This window comes from Gallinula chloropus (genome assembly GCF_964237585.1).
Source record: "Gallinula chloropus genome assembly, chromosome: 4".
NCBI lineage: Eukaryota > Metazoa > Chordata > Aves > Gruiformes > Rallidae > Gallinula > Gallinula chloropus.
The window spans coordinates 17,662,936-17,690,287 of NC_140088.1; the positions used below are offsets into that span (position 1 = coordinate 17,662,936).

Sequence of the window (27,352 nt, forward strand, 5' to 3'; positions counted from 1 at the left end):
TAACACAAGAAGGACATGAATCTGTTGGAGCATGTCCAGAGGAGGACTGGTCTGTGGGGACAGGACAAGGGGCAATGGCTGCAAGCTGGAGCATAGGAAGTTCTGCACCAATATGCAGAAGAACTTTTTCACAGTGAGGGTGACAGAGCACTGGGACAGGCTGCCCAGGGGAGTTGTGGAGTCTTCTTCTCTGGAGATATTCAAGACCTGTCTGGATTCCTACCTGCGCAATATGTCCTAGGGAACCTGCTTTGGCAGGGGGGTTGGACCTGATGATCTCTCAAGATCCCTTTCCAACCCCTACAATTCTGTGTGACTCTGTGACCACAAAAACTGATCAAAGGGCTAGAGCACCTCTCCTATTAAGGCAGGCTGCGAGAATTGGGCTTATTCAGTTTGGAGAAGAGAAGGCTCCGAGGGGGACCTTATAGCGGCCTTCCAGTACCTGAAAGGTGCCTATAAGAAAGCTAGGTCCCTTCCAACCTTACACATTCTATAATTCTATAAATAGAGGAATGATTTAAAAATGTGATTCTTACATGGTAGTGATTATTCAGCCTAGAAGAGCAGATTTACTTAATTTCCATTATCTGAAAACATAAATATTAAAAAACCCCACTCCAAAATAGAATCCCTGTCCCAAAAAAGCAAACGCACTGAGTTAGTCTGGCATATTCTTTCTCTGGAAAGGGTTTATGTCCATTTATCCATCTGCCAATCTGTTCCACATCTTGAATTATTATTATTTCCTTCAAAATTTGTTTTACATGCTGATGCTTTATCAGCAAATGCAAAAAGTCAGTTCTCATATTTATTTAACCTTTTTCTTGGATTAAATGCTCTGTTTGCAGTTCTCTAGTTAGATGATATAATCCCAAATTTGACTGATATATTAAAAACCCTTGCAATCAGAATTGCAGTTGTCCACACAACTTCTTTCCAAAAAGTTTGTTACAAAAATGAGGCTATTCTCTACTTCCTGATTACTTTTTGACTCTTTCTACTTTTCAAGTTTCATTCCACCAGTGGTGATGGTAATTTCCATTTCCATGTTTCCATTTTTCCCCTACCCTATCTAAGTATTCTTTTTTCTTTTTTTACCAGAAAGAGATGGAAAAATAGAAATTCAAGCTCTTGAAAAGATTTTAGATTGTAAAAGAATAAAAAGCTTGCATTTTTTCCCTGGAGAAAAGCCATTGCAAACAACATCAATCTGATAATCACCTCTAGTTGATACAATTATTTGGTAACAAACTTCAGGTTTTTCCAGATGATGCTTACCATGAAGATAATACCAACAAAATTGGTTAAATAGGCTGGAAAACGATCCTTCCATGTCAGTTTTTCTTTATCTGTCTGATTTTTGGGGAGAAAAAAAAGGGTATGTTTAATAAAGATGGAACATGTGGTTTTTGCACGTGACAAAAAGAAGGGGGTGGGGGGGAATCAACCAAAAAAAAAAAAAGGCTAGCAAGTACACAACCAGTTAGAAGATGCAAAGACACAGTGTTTACAGTTACAATTCCACACAGGCAAATTGTTTACTCTGTATCTACGTTTAAATTGATCAAGCGCCTGCACTGCGAGTATAAATAAACCAGATTTTTCTGTATACTTTTTGAAGAAAGCATGCAAATAGGTTGTCATAAACCATGAAGTAAGATCTCTCGTACTGTTAAATATTTTCTTTTGCTTTCCCTAGAAAAATACTCCATCTTCCCCTCTCCCTCCCCAGTTAATATTTGCAGCTCTTGAGTTGCACAAGTAGTTCCAGTGAAATACAGATAAAGTATGGTACTCAGTAACCCCAAGAAGAATGCACAGCCAACAGAGATGATCTTGTTTTAGTGTGTGATAAGGCTTGAAATTCCTCAAATATTAGTTATTTTTAGCAACCTGATTTTCCACGTGGTATTCAATGGACCATGCAATGCGCATGGATAGTAACTCCTTGCAGGATACCCTAAATCCAGTCAACCAGTCACTACCTGAATTCGGCCATGAAAGTTTCATTTAGTACTGCTCATCTAGAGTCTTTCATAAACTTTAATGCCAGGAATTGTTTCTAAACACCAGAAAATAAAACAATAAAAGGAACATTATGGAAGATGACACACACACACATTATAAGGAACATAAAAATATTACTCAAATTCTATTTTTATTGCATGCACATTGTTGCAGGGAAGTGCAGGCAATTCTTTCAACGCATGGCCCATGCTCCATCGCAAAACATAATGTCAGTCCAGGAAGGTAAATCTAGATGAGCCATGCAATGCCATTCCCAATGCACAGAAAGTGTCCCAAAGAAGAAACAAGGGAGGATGGGGAAGAAACCCAGAACTGAATGTGAATATTAAACAAAGGTTCAACAGCCAAAACCAAATTGATTTGTGTCTTCCATAATTACTCATAATTTGAGTTTCTTCATAAGTTTGAATAAAAAGAACCAATTTCACCCCAGCCATGACTGTCTTAACTCTTTGTCTCCATTTGTTTGCTGTCTCTTCTGGAAAATACCGATGTTTCTGATGGCAGTCAAAGGAAACAAAAGAAGGATCCGGCAATATAGCATTACAAAGCATTGCTAAATTATTCTGTATCGTCTCTACTGAGTTGGCATACATTGCAGTTTAGCCACAAGTGCTCGATAACTTTGCTTAAGGATTTGAGTTTCAGCTTTAGGTTAATAAAACCTAACGACAGCAGAAGACAAACTCTTTCCCCAAATCCTGGGGTACAAGCAATCCTGGAAAGGATTTTTCCTTTTATGTTTTGGATTTTACCCCCCTTTTTCCTTTATGATGTATATAGAATGTCCACAAAGTTTTTTCTTATTTTGTTTTTTTTAAATTGGACTTATCTTCAAAAAATATGTGCATTTTTCTGGTTTAACTTTAGGTATTTTTTTCTCTAAGATTACCAAGATTTCTTACAAGTGTTGAATTTGAACTTTAACACTATAGATCCCAATGAAAGATAATTACCGAGTCTTTCAGAAAAAAATCCTTTTCTCACGTTTCCCAAATTAGTAACATCCAAATTGAACACAGCCCAAAAAGTTATAAATAGTCTGGTTAAAAATAAATGAATGAATAAATAAAATAATTTTTTAAAAAATCCTCTCTTAATTGCTCAGCTTTTGTACTCCAATACTTTGAGGTCACCATACATTAATTGTCCAGTGACCATACAGTCTTCCACACTAACGACCTGAATTGGTAATATACCCAAAAGCACAGCAAGTCACATGTTTTTAGCAGAACACAACGAAGTCAGTGCTCCAACACTGTTTACTCAGCTGGTAAGAGGGCAGAAACCCCAACTCTTTTTCTTCTGCATAGGGTTTTAAAGCAAAGCTGCGAGGAAGTTACTGCACATGACGCTGAACCACTTACACACTGCATCCTATAGATTAACGGGAACAAACCACTGTAGGCTTTTTACCATCTTTTAAGAGGGGCCCAACGTCACTCAAATATAGCATGTGACAAAATCAGACACAATCGGTTTAATGCCAGCCCAATCTATGTATGTTGTCTCTTGTAGTGTATTTAATGTTAATATGGTTACCACAGTTGTATTTTCATTGGGTTTTCAGTGAAGTCCAACTTAGGGCACAGTAGTGGTTCCACACTACTGTGCCACCAACAACAGATACAAAAGAGGAATTTCTGCCTACAGATTTTATTGCTGGAGCACCTACTTCTCCGCTTAGAGATACCGTCATACAAATGGCTGAATTATTGAAGTTAAGGGGGGAATAACCTCTGCTAGAGAGGAAATCAGTATGTCCACGAGAAAAGGAGCTTTTTCAAATCAGTGTGCTGCTGACAGACAGTAACAGAGAAGGAATTACAGCCTTGGGCAAAAGGGCACATAAGCTACTTGTAGGCACTGCACCATCCATTGGCGAGATGCACATGCCCCTGGGACAACTGGCAGCACTGCCTTACTCAGTGGAATAAAATGGAAGCTATGTTTTTAAAAGGCAGAAAGCTACTATCACAGCTGGAAACCAGCAAGGAAGTTGGTGTTAGTTCTCTTCATGAATGCTCTAGTAATAGTTCTGTTTACAAAAAAAGTCTATCAAGACACGAGATCCTCTCCTGAGAGGCTTTAGGCACTTGTATTAACACAGAGTAGGATGTCTCATTACAGTTCTCTCAACCTTGATTCGTAAGCCTAACAACAGCAGCGCCCCTTCAATTGGCTTCAATTAGCTTCCCCAAGTCACATTCCTGTATCTAATTATTAGGCATTTCTAGACTTAATGAGGTCTTGTGCACTGGTACAGATGAAATGTCCCATGTAAGTTAGGACCAAAGATATCTGGAATTTAAACACCACGTGCAATGACACTACTCTTTAATCTATTTCTTAGTCTTGGGCCAGTGCCTTCTATAACAATCTTCTTTTTAAAAAAATATTTTTTTCTAATTGAAACAAATGGATATTTTTACCATACCTCTTTATGTTTGTGCTCTTTTCTCAGCGATTTTTCTAAAACTTTAGCTTCATATTCTGCTCTTGGATGATCCTGTGAAATAAGTAATATTTCATAAAAGAGAAAAATTATTTATTTTCTGTATCTGCTACATACAAACTGTTTGCAGGTCGATTTCCTGGTAATTTCCATGTTTTCTAACTGAATTTCAATTTACTTGGTATGTTGTTCATTTCAGTTGGCTGAAATAATTTTTTAAAAAAATTAAGTCCTGTATCATTCACAGTTCTACAGCAGCATCTGCAGAACAATCTGCACTGACTATCAGCCAGCCACATGCAATGCTAGGTAGATTAAATCTGATATATAAGAGTATACAACACAACCTGCAGACAGCATGGTTCATACTGTGTGGCATTATGCTTGGATATTATTTACCTATCTTTTTGATAAAAATTAGATTTTGCATGTCATCAGCTGTCATTTCAGCAATCCTCAGCTCACAGGGGAAACAGCAATCTGCTGAACGTATGTAAAGTACTTGGCTTTGGGATCCCAGAAAACCATCAGTTGGGGCCTTCCTCTAATCCTGTCTTGGACAGAATCCACTGACTAACCGGTGTGCATTGAAGGAGGGGGTGTATGAAACACTCAGGAGTAAGAGACAGCCAAAAGATTCAGAAAGATTCACGTATTTGGAATTCACAATAACAGCGCATTCATAAAAGATTTAGAATTCACAATTATGCATCGGATGGAAAACAGAACGGAGTTGAAAAAAGTCTGAAGAAGTGGAGAGGGGAAGGGTGTAAAGGCAAAGCAATCAGTGGGAGATCTAAAGAAAATCTGATGCTTGAAAAAGAAGAGGTGGAGATCAAAAGATGGCATTCATCAGTAGACATGTAATAAAAAAGATAGGAGCAATTTAAAAAAAAAAATGTTTTCCAAACCTTGACTGCCTCCTTCAGGAAACCAGAAAAAACCACGAAAAACAAGAAAAAAACACAAAACAAAACAACAAAAATTTGATTATTGAACTGTTCCAGATCATATTGGATTTATATTTTAAATTACATGAAACAAACATAAGTACAGTGGACAGCTAGACACTACCAGAGAAAAATCAGTCATGTTCTACAGCACATTAATATTACTGTAAGCACTGCATGAACTTGGCGTCCCTAAAATCACCAAGATACTCTGGGTTTTATTATATCACTTGAAACCCTGATTCTTCTACATGATACCAGCTTAAGGGTCACCCAAATCAGAAATGGGAAGGGCTTAGATTCTTTGCCAATCCCGTGACTCTATTATCTAACACTGACTACACAAAACAAAGAATAAAATATTCTTTATTAGCAGCTGCTGTTTTAGATGTGTAAAAGCTCTGGACTCAGACATGAAGGGGATAGACATTGGAAAGATACAGTTAATCCTTTATACTTTCATGTATCCTAACAACAAGTTACCAAAAATAAAAGAGCGACGCAGTATCCAGAAAATAAATCCCTATATTCTCACCCAGTAGGATAGGTATGATCTAGCAAGGCGCATGGTGCAGGGGCTGCTGGCATAGTAAGTCTAAATATATTACGTAGGAGATAAACATATTAAGAGGAGATAATTCAAGCAGAGAGATTTTAGGGGCGAGGGGAACAATAACTGTGCCAGGCTCATCCAGCTGCATAGTGCTGAACCCAGGGCTGGTGAGGATTTTGTTTCACGTGAGCAATATTTGTTGTGTATCTATTTAGAACATCTAGAGATATGACAAGGGCGGTCATACTTCTTTTAATAACAACAACAACAAAAAAGAAGCCACTGGGCCAGCAAACAACAGAGCAGACGCCTGTCCAACCCATCAGCCCTAGCCCAGACCTGGCAGCAGGGTTTTGCAGCACGGCTTGTCACCTACAATGGGAAAATAGAAAGAACCTGCATGCCTCCACTGACACTGAACCAGTGCAGTCCAGGGCAAGGCTGACAGGGCTGGGACTGTGTCGTGATCTAGGAAGGTATTCCGTCTTTTTTTGTCAAAATAAAAAGGTGGGATACAGCTTCTCAGCTGGCTGGGGATTTTCCTTCTAAAACTTCATTGATTTTAAGATCTTTCTTCATAAGGAATAGACCCTTCCCCCCTTCACATTATTTAGCACATTTAGTCTAAACCTGGCTAGGGATATTTGGGATTTTTTAGGAAAACAAACTCCACGCCACTCCCCCCCCCCCCCCCCCCCCCCCAAAAAAAAACCCCAACCAAAACCACCTCCACATTTGTGCCCCTCCCACTGCCCCAAGCCCACAGGCCTGGCAATATTTTCTTAGGTATTTTCCAAGTCAGAACTTGATTCTGCATCGTTAAAAGTTAATAGGATTTTTTCAGTGCTTTTATACAGTGCTGTAACTTTATCAACTTCAATACATTTGTTTCTGATTTACAGCAGCAGGACATGAATAACAACGTCCTTCGTTGTTAGCACCCTGACTTCGGCCCAGAAGAAAGGTCTGAGCTATATATTCCATGCCTACACTGCTAGGTGTGACCTAACTACACACGTTACAAAAAAACCCCACACCATTTTGTGGCTATACAATTATGTTTCTACGGCAACAAGACATACTAGTCATACCCCTGCTATTAAAACCTCAAATAGTTCATGTACCGGATTTTCCTTTCCTCTAAATGACAGAACCACCCCAAGAGCAGTTCTCTGTGAGACAAAGTCTACACGCCCAGGACAAGGAGCTATCAGCAACACCACAGTGAAAGTCAAAGAGTCAGAACTAAAGGGACCAACCTCCTCCTCTTCAAACCCAGTCAGGTCCCACCTGTAGTTGAGACGCATCTGTTTTCTCTTCCAGTGTTCCATAAAGGTGGCAGCTGAAAAAACAGTTTAACAATTATTTTGACATTTTTAACCCAACACATCAGCCTCTGGGATTTGTCTTAAGAGGTGTGTTGGCCACACTCCACGTTGCCTGAAGTACACCTCCCCACCTCCAAAAGTTGCAATACCATAGCGTATACCAGGCCAAGTGTACTTCATTTCTGTTGCTCTTTTATTCAACAGCAATGTCTATCTGGGAAATACTGATTAACAGTGTGAGAAGCCAACGTTTTGATTTGGGCAAACTAAAAGAAAGGGCATGTATTACAGCCACAGTTTCACGTGGACAGATGCCTACGATTTTCTTAGTGGCATAAGGAAGTCAGACATCAAAATAATTAAATATTTGTATGCGTGACTATTAATATTGCTGGTCTTTATCTGCACATAATTACATCACTAAATCCAAACAAACCTGTATTTTATCTATATACAACAAGAATGATTTAACTAGCCTTGTACTCATGGGATAATTATTCCCTCAAAGATATCAAGATTAAGCATTTTTATATTATTATAATTACATCCATAAAGTGGTCATAATAGCATGGTTAGCTCCAATCGCCACACACAAACCCAAATATGCATGCCTGCAGGTGGGCGGGCTGTTAAAGGGGTAGCCTTTAAGGGCTTTTCTTGTTAGAAACACTGTCATTTTCTTTTTGATGGAGAAGACTTACATAAAAGAAACCTCAAACAACTCTTGAGTCCCAACAAACGATCCCGGTCTATATCAGTCTATCTGCCTCTGAGACCGAGCAAGTTCTCAGAGGACATATTTAGATGCTGGGAATACACCAGGGCTGTATAATAAATACGTGATTATGAAAGAGGCAAGTCTACCAAGAAATGGTGTTCCCAGGGGAGTTTCCCGCAGTGAGTATTAACAGATGTGCTCAGAAACGTTCACATCCAGAAAAAACGGAGGCAGGGAGAGGGTAAGAAAGTTGAAGAGAGGAAAGGACACACTGATGACTGGAGCCAGGCAGGGGTCACAACATTCATTCGCCTTCCAAGCAAAATTCTCACATGCAAAACTTACAACTTAAGCTCCTTAGCAAGCCATAGGCTCCCTGAAAATGGGGATGGCCACTGCCCTATCTTAGGAGGGTCTGTGTCACCCCTCTGAGTTTGCCTCCCCTCTCCCTGCCACCAGCAGGTCTTCTGCTGGGGGTCTGCAGCTTCCATGTGCAGCGAGAAATACCGAAAATGAATGAGACGTCATTTCTTAGAGCTGCTAGAGATCTCTCCGTGGCACTGACTTCCAACAGTGAAAAATGAAAAGGCTGTGTCTGAAACACAGCTCGTTGCAAAAGCCTTCAGCGGACATGCCAGGTAGGGGTGCACCACCGCTGTGCCAAGCGCACCCACATTTCCACATTTCATCTGGATGCATAAGCAGAGCTTAAAAATAACTAAAAAGCTACCATCCAGATGATTGTATCTGGATTTTCTGTTGTTTTCAATGCCATTTAACAGCAAACAGCCCTGGGCTATGGTCCATGTTTAATGCTAAACTTCTGACCAGGGCTCAGCTCGCTGCTATAGCGTTTTAACACTTGTAGGTTCTCCAAGGTGTTACAATGTCACTACCATACAAAGAAAGCCTGGCCAGATGGTTGCTCACAGTAATACCCCTGACCTTGGGCTAATTTTCTTGCTATACTAAGGGTGCCCTGCATCACTGAAGCAGGTTACTTGGGTGTCCTCTGCCTCAACTCTTTAACTGTACACAAACCTAAGAAAACTTCCCACTTTATGTGCAGAGGTGCTCACAAATAGTACTGGAGAGCATACATGTGCCTAAGTTTGGAGAAAGCCAATTTTTGTTGATACTATTTCCTTCAATAATGAAGAGCTCTTTTTTTTTTTTAAAATTGTTTTGACAGATGCTTTTGAAATTAAATTTGCAATAATGCAAACTCAAAACTACATAGAAAAAGCTCTGATTTTCTCAATTTAAAAAAGGCCTTTTTTGAAACAATTATTTTATATGCTGTTGTACCACAGTAACATTTTATGTTGACAGTAAAGAACTTGAGGAGTTTCACATCCCACTCCAAAACTACCCCAGACATTAAGCCTGATTTGGTCGAGAGCACAGAAACTGACTTCCAATACATCTTACTTCACCCAAGAATGTAAAAAATGGATGGAGGGACCTGCAGTTTTTTGCTAAGAAAAGGGAGGCGAACAGCATTACTTTTTGGACAACAATTATGTACTAAAATCCACGTGCAGTCCAGAGGAATGAGGGAGACCGAAACCGATACTTGACTCTCCATGTGAGTGCATCAGGTTATTTTAAGTCTCTGACCCTGCATCCTGCTTTGGGGTATATCACATTTCTCCACATATCCAATGTGGTGAGATGATCTGTAAAATAGTGATCCCTCCTCCCTGTCGAGAAACTGGTTGAGTTCAACCTCCCCCTGCTTCCCCTCTGGACCTGCAGTGCTCTCGACTTCCCACTATTCCCAAAATTCCTCTGCAAGACCATCCTTACTGTTTTTCTACAGTACCTGATAATGAGCTTTTAGGTTTGCCACTAAAACACAGCCAACTCAAATGGAAACCTTGGTCAAAAAGGCACTGCTATAAATTAATGACGTTGAATTGTACTAAAATCAGTTCAGATGAAGGTTAATGTAAAAATGGTTCCCTATATACTAGTACAAATATGATGGCTATGATTTTAGGATTAAAAATCCTTGGGCTATGATTTTAGGATTAAATGCAATCCAAACCAGGTTATTTGTAACTCGCAACAAGGCATACAGGAGGGGCAAACGGCACCTTGTGCAGTTCTCACTGGTGCTGGGACTGTGTGGCTATCAAACTTCAAAGCTGGGGGAAAATAACAGACGTTTCCCTGATCTCTGCAGCATCTCTGTATAGGGCTCAGTTACGAGCACGGGGTTTGGAGCTCATCAGCTCACTTTTATCTCAACAGGCCCTCTTGGCCAGCATGGAGGATGATGGGAGGGCTGGTGTTGGGGTGCCCAAGCAAGGAGGTCCCCAACCTGTCTCCATCAGGGAGAAGAAAAGTCTTTGATAACCATTCCTGAAGACACTCTCAAAGGTTTCATAAGAGGGTTAATATATTTAACCAAATTCTACAGATGTGCCAAGGAAGGTTAAGTGATCTTCTCAAAGCTGAGGAGCAGTCAGCATCAGAAATAATACCTATAACACCACTGCTCCTTCTTCATGGCATACATGTGTGATGCCTGGCTGCTGATAAACTTAATTGCATCTCGGAGCACACTCAAGAATCAATCTTGGTTTGTCCTGAGACGCTCAAGGCCATTTCGCTTCCCTGTGGACCCCTCCTCATGACCCCAGAGTACATTAATGCATTTCTTCTGTAATGTTCTAAAGTGGAAGCTGGCTCTGCAAATAGATTAGTGGGGTGGTTTGGTTTTTTTTGGCGAGGTATGCAATCCTGTTAATGAAATTTTGACACACCACACAGCAGTTTTATGACAGATGCTTAACAATTTCATTTGATATTCATCTTGAGCAACTTTTTGAATTTTAGCCTTCAGTCCAGAATATAAATTTGAGGGTGACAGTTTCATGGGAAAGAAAAGAAAAGTTCTTTATATAATTAACTGCCTGAGTATAAATGCACTGCTTTATCTCTTCTGTTTCTTCCTGTTGTATTTAAATAATTAAAAACTTAACATGAAGGCATATATCTTCTTACCCCAGAGAGCCATGAAGACTGAGAAGAAGACAGTTGCAGGGTTATCAAACAGATGACTTGCACGAGCAGTCGCACAAGCAGAGCTCATCTTCCAGTAGCTGCACGTTCTGTCACATAAGGGACACATGGTGATATTGTTTCTCTGGTCACACATTTCCATACTGCAATGAAGCAATAAGATGGAAAAAACACAGTCAACATGGCTCCATCTTACATGCTCTGATGATCTTTTCTCTGCACAGCATCTGCTCCTGGTTGTAGGGCCATCAGATGGTACCCGCTGGTTGTAGGGCCACCAGAAACTACCCTCACAGTGCTCCCCAGCTCTTGCCCCTGCAAGCAGCTCTGATCATAACCCACATCATGGTACGGGCTGAAAATGTGAGGCAAGGCTTCTGTCTCCCTCCATCTTCATCCCTACTTATAGTCTAGGGTGTAAGAGAACATTACAAGAGGCATAAAAATCTATGTGTTTTACTATAGGATCTTACAGGGGGGAAAAAAATGTTTAAAAAAAAAGTAAAAATCATTCTTGTTTTGAAATAACCACAGCAATAGATAAGGTACAAGGGAAATGCTGAGTATCAAAAGACTGGATTTATCTTTTATGCACTCCATCTGTGAAATAGCAGCAGTGATGGTCCAACTTCTGACTTTCTTCAACTTTTGGAAGCAGTACAAAGCAATCTTAATGAAAAAAAATAAAAATCTATTTTTCGATATCTATTATTTGCTTTGATACTCAGTGCTTGTGCTTCTTGTACAAACTATGTAATTTTCATCTATAGCTGATGATGCATGCAGGGCAAATAATGAAAAATCATAGGGCTTTAAAAATATTATAATACAAACCTTATTAAAAAATTAAAAATAGTAGGACATCAAGATTTTGTTAATCTGACTCCTATTGCTTATTTTAGACATGTATATTCTTGATTCATCTTTATGCCACACAATGCCCTCCTCAGCATTTGATGATGGAAAGCTCTAAAACCTATCATTAGCAGTAATTTGTTGGTTTGTTTTAACATAATCCTCTGAGTTAGAAGGGGAAAAAAGAAAAAAACCACCTGAGCAACCAGCCAAGAATTATTTTTAGTGCATCAATGCCAACTCCACAAGTAATATTAGCAAGAAATGCTAATGATTTAAAACGTGTTGCAGTTCCGCTGGCCACTCTCAGCCCTTGGTAGCGCTCCATCGCTTACTGGAAGCGGGTATTGCTGGGACGGCAGGCTCTCCTGGCCCTGCTGTGGTGGCTTCATTTGAAGCACAGCTTCCAAAAGATGAGGCATGCAGGGTGTGAGGAGGGAGAGCAGTGGGAGCATACTCTACTCCAGCAAGCACCAGCTGGGAGAGACACCTTGGGAAGCCATGGCCTCCCAACACTGGCTGTGGGGTCAGGCTGTGGGTGGCAAAGGGCGAGCCCTAGAAACCAAGAGCCACAGTTTCAGCTCTGCTCACCCTAGATATTAGCGACAAAACTTCGAGTTTCTAGTGGCCTCAAATAATAGAATCTATTTATTTATTTATTTTACCTTGGTATATTCTCATCCACTGTTGCGCAGCCATAGAGGAAAACAATAATCCCTACTATTGAAGCTGGAATAAGCATTTGTGTATAAACTCCCAGCCAGGCAAAATATAGTCCAATCTTCTCTCCAAAGTATTTTCTGAAATACATTTAAAAAAAAAAAAAAAGAGAGGGGAAAAAAAGAAATGAGAGAGTGAGAAATGTTTCCTATTTCTTAAAATATAACATGGCTAAAATTACAAATCACAGCTGGATTAAGCATGGAGAAAGTAAGATCTGAGGACCTGTGGGAATTTTTCTCTTCTCAGAGTACTCTCTTTCTCATGATGCTTGGAGTTAATTCAGAGATACAGGCACCATGAAAGTAAGCCAGACCTACTAGTAATTTTTTACCCATGTTCCTGCTGTGTAAATTGGTATCTTTGGATCTTCTGTGAGATAATTCTCTTAAAAAGCACCTAATTTTCTCCAGAGGGTCTCAGATCTCACCACGAGCAAAAAGAAATCATTAAAAATATTTCTCCTGCAAGCTTTCACACTAGGTGGGATATATGAACATATCTCTTAACCCAGAAAAACTTTTCCCCCATTCTCTGGAGTCCCTTGGGCTGGCACTGAGTGCAGTATCCACAGAAAGACACTGTCAAAAGCACTGCTGTGCACAGCTTCAGCACTGCCCCATTGTAACACAACATTTAGGGATGAACTCTTACCTCACCAGGTCAATAGGCTGATATTTGTAAAAGACTCCATAGCTCGCCCACTCCTCACACAGGAGCTGTGAAACAGATAAGTGAGGTGAAAGCTGAAGCATTGTGTACATGAGTGTTTTCTCAGAGTCCTAGACAGGTTTGGGTTGGAAAGGACCTCAAAGCCCATCTAGCCCCAACCCCTGCCACAGGCATGGACACCCTCCCCTAGCCCAGGCTGCCCAAAGTCCCATCCAACCTGGCCTTGAACACTGCCAGGGACCCAGGGGCAGCCACAGCTTCTCTGGGCAGCCTGTACCAGGGGCTCAGCACATTCACAGGAAAGAATTTCTCCCTAATATCTAATCTAAATCTCCCCTCCTCCAGTTTAAAGCCATCACCCCTTGTCCTGTCACTACATGCCCTTGCAAAAAGTTCTCCTTTGGTCCCAGCAAACTGCAGAGCTCACACGGTTGATCCGGTCTCATCACTTTGTGGTTTCAACCTAGAATCTGCCAATACACAAAGTCTGCATTAAGTATTAAAACCAGATTTGATGACTTGGCATTCTATAATAATACAGTGATGAATTCTGTACATTAAAAGGCTCTTCAGCAATGGGACTGATGAATAACTACAGCATGGATGGGGAGAGTAGTTCCAATTGTATGACCCATAGGAAGCATCTAGCAGAACGGATGTCAAAGATGAATAGGCTTTGAGTTACAGGACAGAAAAAACTAGGAAGAACTGGTATGTTTTCACTTTAGTAATATTCAGGGTCCTTCAGGAGGAGCTGCGCAAAGGTACCTCGAAGGCTGCATTTAGGAGTTTTCCAGCTTTCAACTGAAAGAACACGATGATTTCCACTCACCCTTTTGGTAAGGATGCTGGCCAAGGAAAGCAATGATCACTAGATTCGTGATTTATAAAATTCAATCCCTCCCAAAAATAAGTTCCTCTGAGACATTCAGCTTACCCTTTACTTTGAAAAATATATAAATAATGCTTCTGAGATTTGGCAGTTTGGGGTTTTTTGTTCTTAATTCAGTTCAGCTAAAGCGTGAACAAGAAATCAGTGCATGGCCAAAAAACTGGAGAAGATGAAGTGTGCTCACTGGTCACTCAGCCATCACTATCAGTATGTGGGACAAGGGAAAGAGAAGTTTCATCTGCTTGTGAAGTCAGGTCTCCTTTTATTGCTCCTCTCCCTCCTTCTACCCAGTGACATGAGCTTGGTAGCAGGATGCTCCTGGACCAAGTACTGATATTGCAAGGAGATAATTTGATGATCACTTCTGTTTTCATTAATTCATCTGGCAACAACATAACCTTTTTCCTTTTTCCTCTTCTACTGCTTTCTCAAATAGAATAGCATGAACTGACTACTGCCAAGGTATTTCTTTTCATCAAGCTTTCAATAAAAATAAATAAATACAGAAATTTTTAAAAAGGCAGAAAATTTCAGAGCTCAGTTACACAAAGGTGCAGTGGTGGGAAGGTGGCTCAGCTATGAATGAAAACTGCTCTGGGCAAGCAAGACCTAAACCAGTTATCATTACAGTGAGGGCAACATTGTTAATCTTGTTCATAGAACAGACCAAACAGGATGTTATTGCTTGAAAACATAGGTTATTTTATCATGGGAAACTTGACATATGTCAGCCTCCTACATTTCTCCGGTGAAATACTGCAAAGCAAGGAAGGGCAGTCCCACTGCTGCCTGTACTCATTCCTACTCCTTACATTTTATCACAGAGAAGTCATACAGTAAGCAGCGCTTCGGTTTTGAAATTCTCTTGCCAAATCATTACCACAAACTTTCCAGGCTGAACTGCTGTACTTCTCATGCAAATGGTTCAAGTCATTCACAAAATACAGCTTCTTTACTTTTACAGAAATGTGATGTCAAAAATATAAGTGGTCTATGGATTTTCCCCTCTGCAACCCAAAAATCATTAATCTTTATTAGTTTCCTTAAAACAGAAAGAGCAGAAACTGAAACCTAAAGGCAGGCCTTTATAAGCAACATTCTTGTAAATTCTTATTTTTAGTCTGCTTTAGGTTTCTTTCAACCACGTTTCCAAAAGCTTAAGGCCAGATGCCTATGTCTGGGAAGCAATTAATGACTCAGGACACCTCAACATCCATGTGAACTAAGACTTCCTTTTATATATTTTTTTACTTCACTTTTCAAGCTAAGTTTGTGCTAGAAATTAGACTCCCCTTCTATGATCTAAGCACATCAAAATGCTAAGCCAAGGAGATTTTGCATCAGTGCCATGTTTCAGTTTTGTACAGCGCTTCAAATCTGTGGTTCAAATACAAATGAATTATTTAATTTATCCTGACATTTATCAGCCTGATATTCAAAGCACAGCTTCAAAGACATCATTAGAGGAGATCAGGGCACTAACCCTAAATATTTACTTCATTTCTATGCCTGAAATCTTTGATTTTGTCATTAAAAAAGGCACAAGCTTGGCCAAGGACTGAATTAGATTAAAGAAAGCCTCAAGAATCCAGAAAAGACACGCCAAAACACACCAAAAGATTATTTTAGGGAACTGGAAGTCAAAAGCCAAGGTAAACATTTCCAAACACACAGTGAACTTGTGAAATGAGTGAATCTGCAAGGTTTGAAAAGTTAGTAATAAAAGATGATAATCCAGATGCTTTGAGAAAACATGGACTTTCATCCTATTTTTGGTTGAGCAATGTGTTGCTTAATAATGACATGACAGGTACATGGTATTTTTAACACGAATCAATAAAGGAGGGAAATAAACAGTCACTGTCTTTTGACGAGCCAGTTGCAACTCAAGGCCCATCAGACCTTTTATTCAGGATACCTATTTTTATAGGACCAATTTAGAGGCTTTTAGATATGCTTTTCCTATATCCTGAGTCCACAGCATTTCTTTGGAGATGTGACCATGAAATAAACTGGAAAGGCAGAATTTCAAGTCTGAAAGCCCAACTTATATGGCACCCAAATTTAGGAGCTCCTCCTGAGAGAACTGCTCAAAACCTCTCTACTTTTTGTCCAACACATGGAAAAGAAGCCTGTCTTCTGCAAAGAAGTGTGATTAGGAGTATGTAGAAAGGACACCCTGAATTTAATAACATTTCTGCAAAGGGTGAAAAATTTGCTGCTTCTATTTTTCCTTAGAATAAGTCTTACTCTACCACTTTCAGTAAACAGGCAATAAAACCATGATTTAAAACACAGACTTACACAAAACGTGACACAATATGTCAGTACACATCCACAAGGCAGTTTCTCTCTGAACCACACTCCTTAAAGCTTTGCTGAGAACATCTCATCTTTGATAAATATTCAATCCTTAGCTTTCCCAATAACTCTTGTGTTTATGTTTTCAACTGCCTCCCTCTTCCCCCCTCCTCCCACCCCCCCCCACACCCGTGCCCCCCCCCAATCAATCTGAGCCTCATAGTCCAATTCAGCAGAGGTTGCAGTGCTGAGACAGGAGCTCACCAAGGAGTGAAGCAGGATTTATGTCAGATACCAAAATATGACTGAGTTGGCTTGAAATTATACCATCTGAACTTTAGGAGTTATATGTGAAATGCTGTCAATACTCTTACCAGCATGGCAAGAAACGTATCAGATTTGAGGTTGGTAACTTATATGTAATCCATACTGCATTCCACATTCGGGCAAATTTAAACTCTGGAAGACACTTCTGTACTTCTACTGCTTGGCATTTAGTGCCTTTTTGTGGTATTTCCTGTGAAATCCTGGCAAGCATCCAGATTCCAACAGGTGACTCTTCAGGCTGGGACTCTCAGGAATATGTTAAACCAACCCCCTTTATATCAACTTACTTTTCTGTCATTAGGTTCAACGTTTTCACCTTCATAGTCACCCTTTAAAAAAAGAAAATCTGCGTCATTGCGTGAGTCGCGCCCAGAGCTGCAATGTGTCTCGCATACCCATGTATCCCGCTCACTTAATGCATCAAAAACAGAAAAAGCAATCTGTAAAATAATGCTGTATTTTAAGAGTTCATTTGTCACAGCACACTTTGTCTTCTGTCGTCAGGCACATTAAGGAAGAGTAATAATGTCTGTCACTGGGGAAAAAGGAATGAATAAGTGATAAAGGTGGCCTAAAAATGTCAAGGGAAAGGATGCGGTATTGCCACGGTATTTGGGGTTCAGCTCAGTCCACTTGAAAGAGAAGAGACTGGCTGGGAGAGCTGATCCCTATCCAGACTCTCCAAACACTCAGAGCTGATTAGATTTGAAGTTTTAATTTGGAGCTATTTTTAAATACGATAAAGAAGTAAACTGAGGCAATAAATAACTTACATACAAGACTATCAGTAGCTGTCTAAAGACATGAGACATGTACATGCAGAGAAGTTTATTTAACCTTTCTAGATTTCTAAGCAGTATTGCTGTAGTTTAAGAGCGCCTGACATGTATGATAAACATCAAGCAGAAAAAGAGGCTGTTCTGGTCTCAGTTACACTGATAAAATGCTCGCAGTCCTGCATACCACCAGCATGAATGAGGGCAGCAGAAAACTAGGAAGAAACACTTCATCTTCACATCCCACACTGTAAAAGTGGCACCAGGCTTGACAGCCCTTGTATACTCTCACAGCCAGTACATCACAAGCAGCAGGACTGCCACGCCCCCTTGACATCTATCAAGCCTTTCTATCAGGGTCTAGCTAAGAGCTTTGATTGTCAGTTGTAGTCATACTTTCAACCTTTGAGTAAAAATGTCATCAGCACCCAACCACTGTGCACATCTGTCAGGATGGGAATCCCCAGCTCAGGTATGAGTGCCACTAAAATTGCCTACCCCTCTCTAATCATCTTAATGGACACTAGAGTTGAATGCACTCTTGACATCTTACTGAACTGCTCAAAAGAGATTTCATCAGTGAGAAGGTCTGCAGTTCCATGAAATATATTGTTTAAAATTCTCCCTTACGGTTTTTCCTCCAGTGGTGACTCATGGCTTGGACACACTTGTAAGGGGGGTGCCAGGGAGATGAGGATGCGGGAGTTAGCCCCTTGGTGCCCCAGGAATAAATATGTTTTCTAGCAATGATGTGAGGGACCTCAATAGTGGAAGGTCAGAAAAACAGAAGCAGCTTGTTTGCTAAGCCACCGAAACAACTTCTAATGTTAAGTTCAAACGTCACCTATGATCAGCAAATGTAGAAGAGAAGTGGGGAATTCATTAAAAGCGAGCAGAATGATGGAAACTGTCTGCAGAAGTTCCTGAAGTCATGATACAAGCAAGCAGGAAGTCAGGATCTGAAACACTGGTACACTAATAAGTAACACATTAATGATTGCTTGGTGTCAGAGAGTAGACATGTAAAATATATTTCAAGATCACTTACATCATGCAAAGGATATGCAGCACTGTAAACTCCATTGGCAAGCAGACTGGTGATCCCTTGAAAAATAAAGACATAATAGTTATTTACAATTTTGACATTACACAGTCTCACTTTATCATCCTTCCTGGAGATTTCCCTCAAAATAACAGTCATTTGGTCAGATAATGATTTTTCTGCCATCTCATTCCCTTCCATGTAGTTTCATTTTTAATCATATAGGTTATTAAACATGACTCATTTTATGAAATGGAAAACTGCAGAGAGCAAGAGGAAGTCATATATATTTGAGAATCAAGAATTAGAAGCTAATGACTTGAAATTAGTCATTAAAATAAATTACATTTTCTGAAAAGTCAGTTTGATTTAAGGGCAAGCCTGCAGATTTGAAAGTGTAGCAGAAGGCTCGATCACAAGAAGAATATGGCTGGAATCGATGGCATACGGGAGCACTCATACGCACACATCAGCCACACAAAGTTTTAAATTCAGATTTCAGATTGATTAGAGAATTGTAGGGAAAGCCTTTGCGAAGACCTTGGCATAATACTTACCATATTTACCACATTTTCGTCTTTTATTTAAAAGGGCAGTTTCCTTCTTTCTTCCCTCTCCTTTCCCTGTTTACACATCCGTTTATTAGTGACATGCATGAGGCCGAAAGCAATTAATGCTTCATCTATAAAATGTATGCGGCATGATGGACTTTGAGGAGTCCTGCCTCCCATGTGTGGTATTTATTGCTCCTTAATTTGTGGTGGGTTGGGAGTTGTTAATATGTAAGTGTGTAGGAGCACAACGGCATGGGGCTCTTCAACACTGCAGGTCACTGCATCGTTCCAAAAGGTCACTTGGCCAGACCTGGACCTTTGAGGGCTGTAGCATGTTACTTTTCTGATGTTCTTGCTGCAGCTGCTGACGTTAATATAGCTACTTCCCGTTACGGAGTATTACCCATGTCTGAAAGGTGTTGTGTTATCCACAAAGATACATTTGGGGATTCAAGGAACCAGTCTCAGGTGCTGAATCTGAGCTAAGTCAAGTGCTTGCCTTTGTGCAAGGCTAAGCTGATCAATGCCAATTAAAAAAAAAAATCTGGCCACTGGCATCATCACCAATTTAAAAGCACTTAGAAAAAGAAAAGACAAATGGTGTGCTACAATATACTCCACGTTGCCCATCAGTTTGTTGCCAACAAGAGAGCGCAGGACTGGATTTGAAGGAACAGAGACTCTGAAGCAGGAAACTGATCGCTGTAGGTTCACCAAGACATTTTTGATTGTTCTTGAAATGAGAATTTTTCAAGTTCATTAACATTTCTGAGATACTAATCACCTGCTGGAAGAACTGCTCCAGGAGTGCTCAGTATCCTGCAGTATCATTAATTTTCAAAGTCCTATTTAAGATTACACAGTACTATGAATTGTCTGCAAATGTTTCCACACTTCTGGCAGAAACAACGAGCGAGCAGATAAATGATTTTTCCAGGTCTGCATGATCGACTGAAGAGCTACATAGTACCCTTCTAAGTATCAGCATTTAACAACAAAGACAGATTTGCACCTTCACAAATTTTCAAAATGAATGACAAAGACTGCAGTGTTCGCTGGACGGACGCCTTTTTCCTGCTGGGCAGAAATGTTGCAGCATTATCTGTGTTTGCTCAAATCTGTTTGCAACCTGTGTTGGGTCGTAACCCAGCATTCCAGTGCAGGAACACAAAGGACCTGATTGAGTTACGCTGAGTATACCCACGGACAGGCTGGTCTAATGACATTTTTATAAGGTGTACTGTGTGACCTTGCTGGTCTTTGGAAGAACAAAGCAGGAATCCTAACACTTTACTTTCTTTTAGCATCTGACCTACTCAACTAATTTCTGATGTGTTTCCCATCTCTAGACTGAGGAGGGAAAAAAAAAGAAGAAAAAAAACCAGAAAAGGAAGAAAAAAAATATCACGTGAGTAACCAACTCTAAGGCAAGAATGCAAACTGAGTGGTATGACCTTCTCTTTTCAAGAGTGCAAATACGTAATTTCCAATGAAAATGATCCAAGCACCAGACTCGAGAAGGGTCCTGAATGTCAAGGATTAATTTGAATTTCCCATGCTACAGGGAAATAGTACTTCTGTTAATACTGGCTCAACACCAAAATTTAGTATATATAAGGGCTCAACAATTGCACATTGTATGTTGTTACTTCAACAGAAAAGTCAAAGCATGGAAATCAGTTCTGGCATAATTATTCTTCTATTATTTGAAGTATTTCTAAGCAGCTGATGAGTCAATATTGAACAGAACTACCTGTAATTCAGGTTCCTATTGTTTTATTTAACTGCTTGTAGGCACATAAACGCCGTAACAGATTCCAACAATTATCAAACATTTTCTCCCATGTTCATGAAGTTTTCTCATAGAAATTTTTGTTGGTTGTCTGTTCAGAAGCATGGATATGAAGAAATTCAACTGTCCATCCTATATAGTTTGTTTTATCATTAACTATTGGTTAACTTCGGTCCCACGCTCAAGTATATACCTGTATTTCATAACACATATAAAATCTATAACAGCCGAACAGGAAAAGCTGCCAACAAATCTTTACAGTGACCTGATCTACAATGCATGTTTACCTGTACTATGAATTTAGTTCTTAGACCACAAGCCCTGGGGCTGAAATCCTAAAAATACTGGCTGTGACAGTACAAACCCCACACCCACTGGCTTGCAGCAACTGTTCTGAGGGCTGAGAAAGGGGCCAGCTTGCAGCCCATGCATTGGTCCTTGGCTGTTCCACCCGAGTTAACCTCAGCCCACTTGGGACAGTGTTTTGGGCAGTTAGTTTTAATGGTTAGGACCATTTCACTCACCAAGTCACTGAAAATCCATCCCACAATAAAAACGCAATTTTGTTGCTTCAAAGGAATGGGTCAACCCATAGACTTTCACTGCAGCTACTGAAATTCATGATAATACCCTTGGCTACTTCAGTGAGCGTAAAGCTGAGCCAATGCAGAGCATGTATCATCTACTGTTTCATACCACCATCCAAGTCCTGTTGCACAGGATCTCACAACTTCAGGGCCTATATGCTAACTTAGCATTTCATTTAGTAAAGTCCATAAATTCACATTTGAAAAAATTCCAAACAGCTACATTAATTAAATTAGATTTCCAAATAAAGCTATTATATCCATATACATCAAATTAGAGAGCAGGGGGAAAAAATACATTCTGCAGACAGTGACAACTTGCAATTATTTTCAATACCTGAAAATTATATCGATCTTAAAGCTAAATAAAGTTCCTTACCCATGCTATATTTTGCTTTGGTACACGTCGTTCTTTTCAATATTTCATAAACCTATGGAAGTAAAATAAAGGAAAGGGTTACTTCAGACACTGCCAGTGAAAAACACAATCTTTTTTTGTGTACAGCTCAAATATTGGCAAAACCAAGATGTCGATGAAGTCATCACTCTTTAATAAAAGTCACAGTATTAAGGAGAGCAGGGCTTAAAGATTTCCACGCCAAGTTATCTGTACAGGAGAGAAAGGTTTAACTAAATAGCCAGCTACCAAGGTAATTGATCAGGGGAAACAGGGTTGCATCTGACCACTCACATAGCAGAAATGCTGTTTTGCTGATGTGTGAGAATTGATCAAAGATCAGAAGCCCCCTGCTACCCGGACTAGGCGGTGTGGTGGGCCAGCTCTTCCCTCGCCTCTGATGGCGTAAGCTGGCTTCAGCCCAAGGACTTCAGCAGAGGTTCAGGTTCATAATGTGTACAAAGCACGCAGCTGTTTATCAGAGTCTGGACTAACACAGGCTGACCTTAAAGTTTCTGAGTTTACATGACCTCAGTGGCAAAACAGATGTATTTATTTTATGATTTATTGCACTTATTGTCAAATAACCTTTGCACATCTCAGCATGCCGCCCAAGCAGTTCAGCTTTCGGCTTCTCCCGCGCAGCAATGCTCTTAGGCAAGGCAAGTGCCCAGCAGCACAAGGCTGGCAGGGAAGCAGGCAGCACAGGAAAACCTTGAGCATAGGCACCTGCTGCCTGTTGCCTGGCCTGTTCAGGGACTCGAGGACTGGTTGCCAAGGGATGCTTGTGAATCCATGTGCCAACTTGGCCGGCACTTGCCCAGTTCATGGAGGGAAGTGAGTGAGGGCATAGGAGGCAATCCCCTCAGCTCATCTGCCTGATGTTGTTTCATAACTCCTGCAAGTTAAAGGGCTGTCACAAAGAGAGTTCCAGTTATATAATGTTGTGAGTTGGTTTGGTTGGGGTTTTTTTTAAATAAATAAAAGGTCTTTGGCTTAGTTTCTATTCTTCAAAGACTTGCAGGGAGTGACGAGATTCCTGTTCATTTTGCAGTAGGTAGAAGGGTCAATATTTGCACTGTCGTTTAAAAATACATACAAGAAAGGCAGGAGAGAACCTTAAGAAACAAGAATACAACGAGAAAAACACAGTGGACAATATGATGCTGAGAAACATTCAATATGTCTTTTACTATCTGGTGATTTACAGGGATTTTAATCCTGGTAGCATGTTGATTTGTTTATTGTCATATATCCAGCAGTGTGTCCTTGGGTGGTTTAAAAAAAAACATCCCTCCTTTTCCTCCCAGCCTCTGCTATGAGCTCCTTCAGTTTCAGTCCATTTTTCAGCCAGTCATGCCATTTTGTCTTGCTACCAAACTCTTAATTTGCTCCCTTAAATTTCTTATCAGTACTTACAAGTTTTTGACTTTGCATCTAGACATTTAAAAGAAAGTCTATGAATAGCAGCTATGTTGTTTGTGGGGTTTTTTTTCAACCTCAAATGAAACTTTTAATTGCAAATAAACCAATTCTATGTTTGTCTTTTTCTTTTCCACTTCTGTGCTGCTGCATCTGCCTTGCCCTGGTCAAGCTCACCTACTCCTGACAACCTGTGCTCAAACCAAATCACTGTACTTCAAAATCTACAGGAAAACTACATCATGGGGTCTGCACACTGGAATTTCAAAGCAGGAAAGGGGTGTTAGATATCTTACACCCCTTATCACTGCAGCAATAAAAGGCAGCTATAATTGTGATATAAGCTCTTTTTGAAACCACTTAGCATCCAAAAGGGTAATGTTAAATATGAGATAAAAACAGGCTCACAGCCACATTCCAATGCACCGACCAGCAGCAGTGGAGTGGGGCAAAATTCCACACTGTAATTTGAAAAGCATTGCTGCAAGTGCTGCTTGGCATAGTCCCTTCAGCTGTCCCATGAGCTGTCCTGTCCTTTTACCCCTCAATGGCTACAAAATGACTACACCATCTCCCCCACTCTATTTTATGTTCTGTCAGTCAAATGCAGTTTGTGATAGTCCTGTATTAGACTGTATTTCTGAAAGGGAACCACAGAAGTTTAATTAAAAGAGGAAAAGCTCCATGCTAGTACTGAAGGAGTAGAGAGAACCTCCAAAACAAACACAGGAATGGCTCAGCCCAGTGCCAGTGCTGTATAGGCGTACATCACGCTTGCAAGTGTAAGAGGGGTGAGGAGATGCAAAATCAGTCCAAGATGCAATTTTCTGTCCTTGTTCCATTTCTTTCACGTAAATTATAATGTTAAATAAAAATCATAACTAATGTTAAATAAATAATAATTAATGTTAAATAAAACCCATAAACATTCACCATTCTAGAGAATTGCACCTAAAATACTGTAAATAATATTCCCTGTAAATACCTGGCTGCTTCACTGACACTTGTTTTCGGAGGTTTCACAACGGTTGATAAAAAGAGCAACATATAATAACGAAAAGGCAAATGAGACACAGCGGTGCAGGCAACTGGTGTCAGAACCAGCAGCAGAGTCTCAATCTATTCCATTCTCGTGATAGGTCTAGTAAGAAAATATGTCCCAGACTAACTGTGAACTACAAATATGATCCAAATTATTTTCCAAAAGGCAGCAACTTATTAGCATCAAAGACTGTTCAGCACATAAGCTAAAGCCAGAAATGCTTTCAACAGTTGATCTTACAGGCGATCCCTGGCATTTGGTTAAGAAAGGAAAACTTGCAACATGCTTTGTACTACAGGCTGGCAAAGGGGCTATTAACACCATGATTAAGGCACTATCCACTATAAATTATTTATATACAGTACTTACTATAGTGCTTCTCGTTTTACTGTCAAAGAAGGAATCTCTGTCAGACAAATCAAACCTGTTAAAAGATGAGAAAGAAGCCCATTAGGTTAAAAAAAAAAAGCCAGTAATTTCCTGCTCCTGTTGACCCTTTCAATAATTTCATTTCTCCTGGGGATGTCTCATAGCTAACATTAAAGAACAGCTTATAGAAACCTTGTTACAAAGAAAGTCCATCCCAACTCTCCCATTTCAAAGAGGATTCTTCTGCACAAAAGACTGTTGATGCTCATTTAAGTTGCATTCCTGACCACTGCTGGCCTTGAACTTCTCCTAATAACCTCTACACTTTGTCTTTATCTTAAACCCTGCCAAGCCACTCTTGCCTCCCTTATTCAGCAAAGACACAGGCAGTCTGACTGAAAAAAGCCACTGCTGCAAACACCATAAGGCACATCCCTGCCCAAGCCAAGGAGCATCTTTTGGGCTTTCCCTGAACCACCAGGCTCCTTTGCTGTAGGAACATCCAACATGCACATAAATACATAAATACATTTCCTGTAAGTCCAAGACTATGTCAAACGTCACATACATCGACTGGCTCAACTAACATACACAACTGCATCAGAGTTCTGCATCCCTTGATGAAAAACTAAGAGCTGTGCAAGCACAGTGAAGGAATCCTGCCATAGGACTGTTACTTGTTCCAGCTGGCACGTACATAAACACAGCCTTCAAAGCTTCTCTTCTGGGATGCTGGCCAAGGAAGAGCAGCAGCAAAGCAATCCAGGGCACTCGAAACTTTGGTTGGGCCCCACCTGATTATTTTTTTTTTCCCTACACCCACGTTTATAGCTGTTCTACTGATTTAAAAATCGATGACAAAGCTACCATGGACTTCACAGCATTTCCAAAGTCAAGGCCTGGTTGGCAGTACATATGTAATTAAATTATTCTGAAACTTATCAGCCCACATCTCTGGCTACATATATTACTGAGCATTTTATTTTACATGGAAAAGAGACTATTGTAAATCCCATTATAAATCTTGTTTGGCAGTCTAACAATTAATTTATAGTTATATGTATTATATACCACAACAGCAGCACAGCGATTTCAAGGAGGGATTCTACAAAGCCTTATTTCTCAACAGTGAGGGGAAAAAACCAAAACAAACCAGTAAATTTACTGCAAAAATGAAGTATTCTTTACAGGAGTCACTATCAAAGCGTTGGTGTTTGCTTCCCTTTCACCTTTTGCTGCCTTAGCTGCTATTGGGAAGGCTGGAGCCTGGTGACGTGGACATTTACAGAAAGCTTTCACTTACAGGTGCTGCTTCTCTCTGGAGAAGGGGTAGGAGAGGCGCTTCACCGTCTGAGGTTTGTGTTCTGCTACTTTTGGCTGGATGGGCTCTGTTATTTTTTGAATTACGGAGTTAATCTTTTTCAGAAGACCATGGGTCTGATTGATCTGATACATCTGAGTGGACAAAGAAAAAAGCAAAAACCAAACCAACCTCAATAAAACTGCACTGCTTTTTAGTTACCTATAAGAGAGAGTGACTACAAGCAGCAGACCATTAGTTAAATAAATACATCAGAATAAATCATTGAGGAGTATTGCCTTCTTGAAAGCATTCAGAAACACTTAGAAGGATGGGAAAGTCAAACCAAGGCAAGCAGAGGAAGCCTGTCAGTTCTCCTCTGAGCCGGAGCATGGCCTGTGGTGCCGAATAATCAGGCTGGGGTGTTCAGGGGAGATACTCTCAGCCTTGGCTCCTGAGACACCCACTCCTCCAGCATTTACTATTTTCTTGGTGCAATGGGACAAAGAAATGAAGGAGCTACAAAGACCATGTGCAAAACCAAAGAAGTGGTCTCCTCTCCCAGGGACCTTTACTGGGAATATTGTGCAGTTTTCAGGAGTTTCCCTTCTTCCATATAAAGGAACCAAAATATCTTGCCTTCTCTCTCATCGCTCCATAGCACTAATTGCAGGAGTTGGGTTAGCAGGTCACAAAAGAGGATTATAGGCTTCCCTCTCTGAGCCACAAAAATTATGTGCAGACCCAGGGCAGGGCTCACACTGCTGGAAGATGCTCGGCTGGAAATAAGACATTAGGGCTTCGACGGTATTAAGCACACCACTTCTCCCAGGCAATGCCCCCAGGCTTAGCTGCTCCCTTTTACACAAACCCCGCCCCTGCAAAACTCCCACCCTAACCACAGGATCACAACAGACTTTCTTATCTAATTGCGCTTCTGATTAAAATCAGTGGTAAGTGAGGCAATAATGGGGATTAATATGAAATCCAAACCAAAAGTGTGGTTTTAGTGTTGTAATAAATGATGCTGGGCTTTGAGACTGTCTCTTGCTCCATTATAGACTTCCCACTACAGTCTGGGACATGCACTTAGTATGTGTTTAAATATTAATCCATCTCTAAGCTATGCTCACTGAACAGGTAGCTATCTATCACAGATGATTTAGAATTGATGAAAATATGCTGTCATTTCTTTAATGATATTTCAAATATTCTGAAAGGTAATTTATTTTGTGGTAG

At 40.3% G+C, this 27,352-nt stretch overlaps 1 protein-coding gene across 5 annotated transcripts in view; it reads right to left on the minus strand.

Moving 5' to 3' along the window:
* Positions 1–27,352, minus strand: part of ANO1 (anoctamin 1) — a gene marked incomplete at both ends in the record, with an annotated part of 46,696 nt that overhangs the window by 12,093 nt on the left and 7,251 nt on the right. The window contains 13 exons of one of the 5 annotated variants that reach the window (XM_084263865.1): positions 1,282–1,356; positions 2,451–2,528; positions 4,469–4,540; positions 7,249–7,331; positions 11,048–11,208; positions 12,586–12,720; positions 13,295–13,359; positions 17,120–17,161; positions 18,657–18,712; positions 19,208–19,273; positions 21,963–22,014; positions 24,814–24,868; positions 26,117–26,268. In XM_084263865.1, the coding sequence (XP_084119991.1) occupies positions 1,282–1,356; positions 2,451–2,528; positions 4,469–4,540; positions 7,249–7,331; positions 11,048–11,208; positions 12,586–12,720; positions 13,295–13,359; positions 17,120–17,161; positions 18,657–18,712; positions 19,208–19,273; positions 21,963–22,014; positions 24,814–24,868; positions 26,117–26,268 (1,092 nt within the window). Of the gene's footprint in view, positions 1–1,281; positions 1,357–2,450; positions 2,529–4,468; positions 4,541–7,209; positions 7,332–11,047; positions 11,209–12,585; positions 12,721–13,294; positions 13,360–17,119; positions 17,162–18,656; positions 18,713–19,207; positions 19,274–21,962; positions 22,015–24,813; positions 24,869–26,116; positions 26,269–27,352 lie in introns of all 5 variants that reach the window. The other 4 variants (XM_084263864.1, XM_084263866.1, XM_084263867.1 and 1 more) reach the window with 4 other exon arrangements.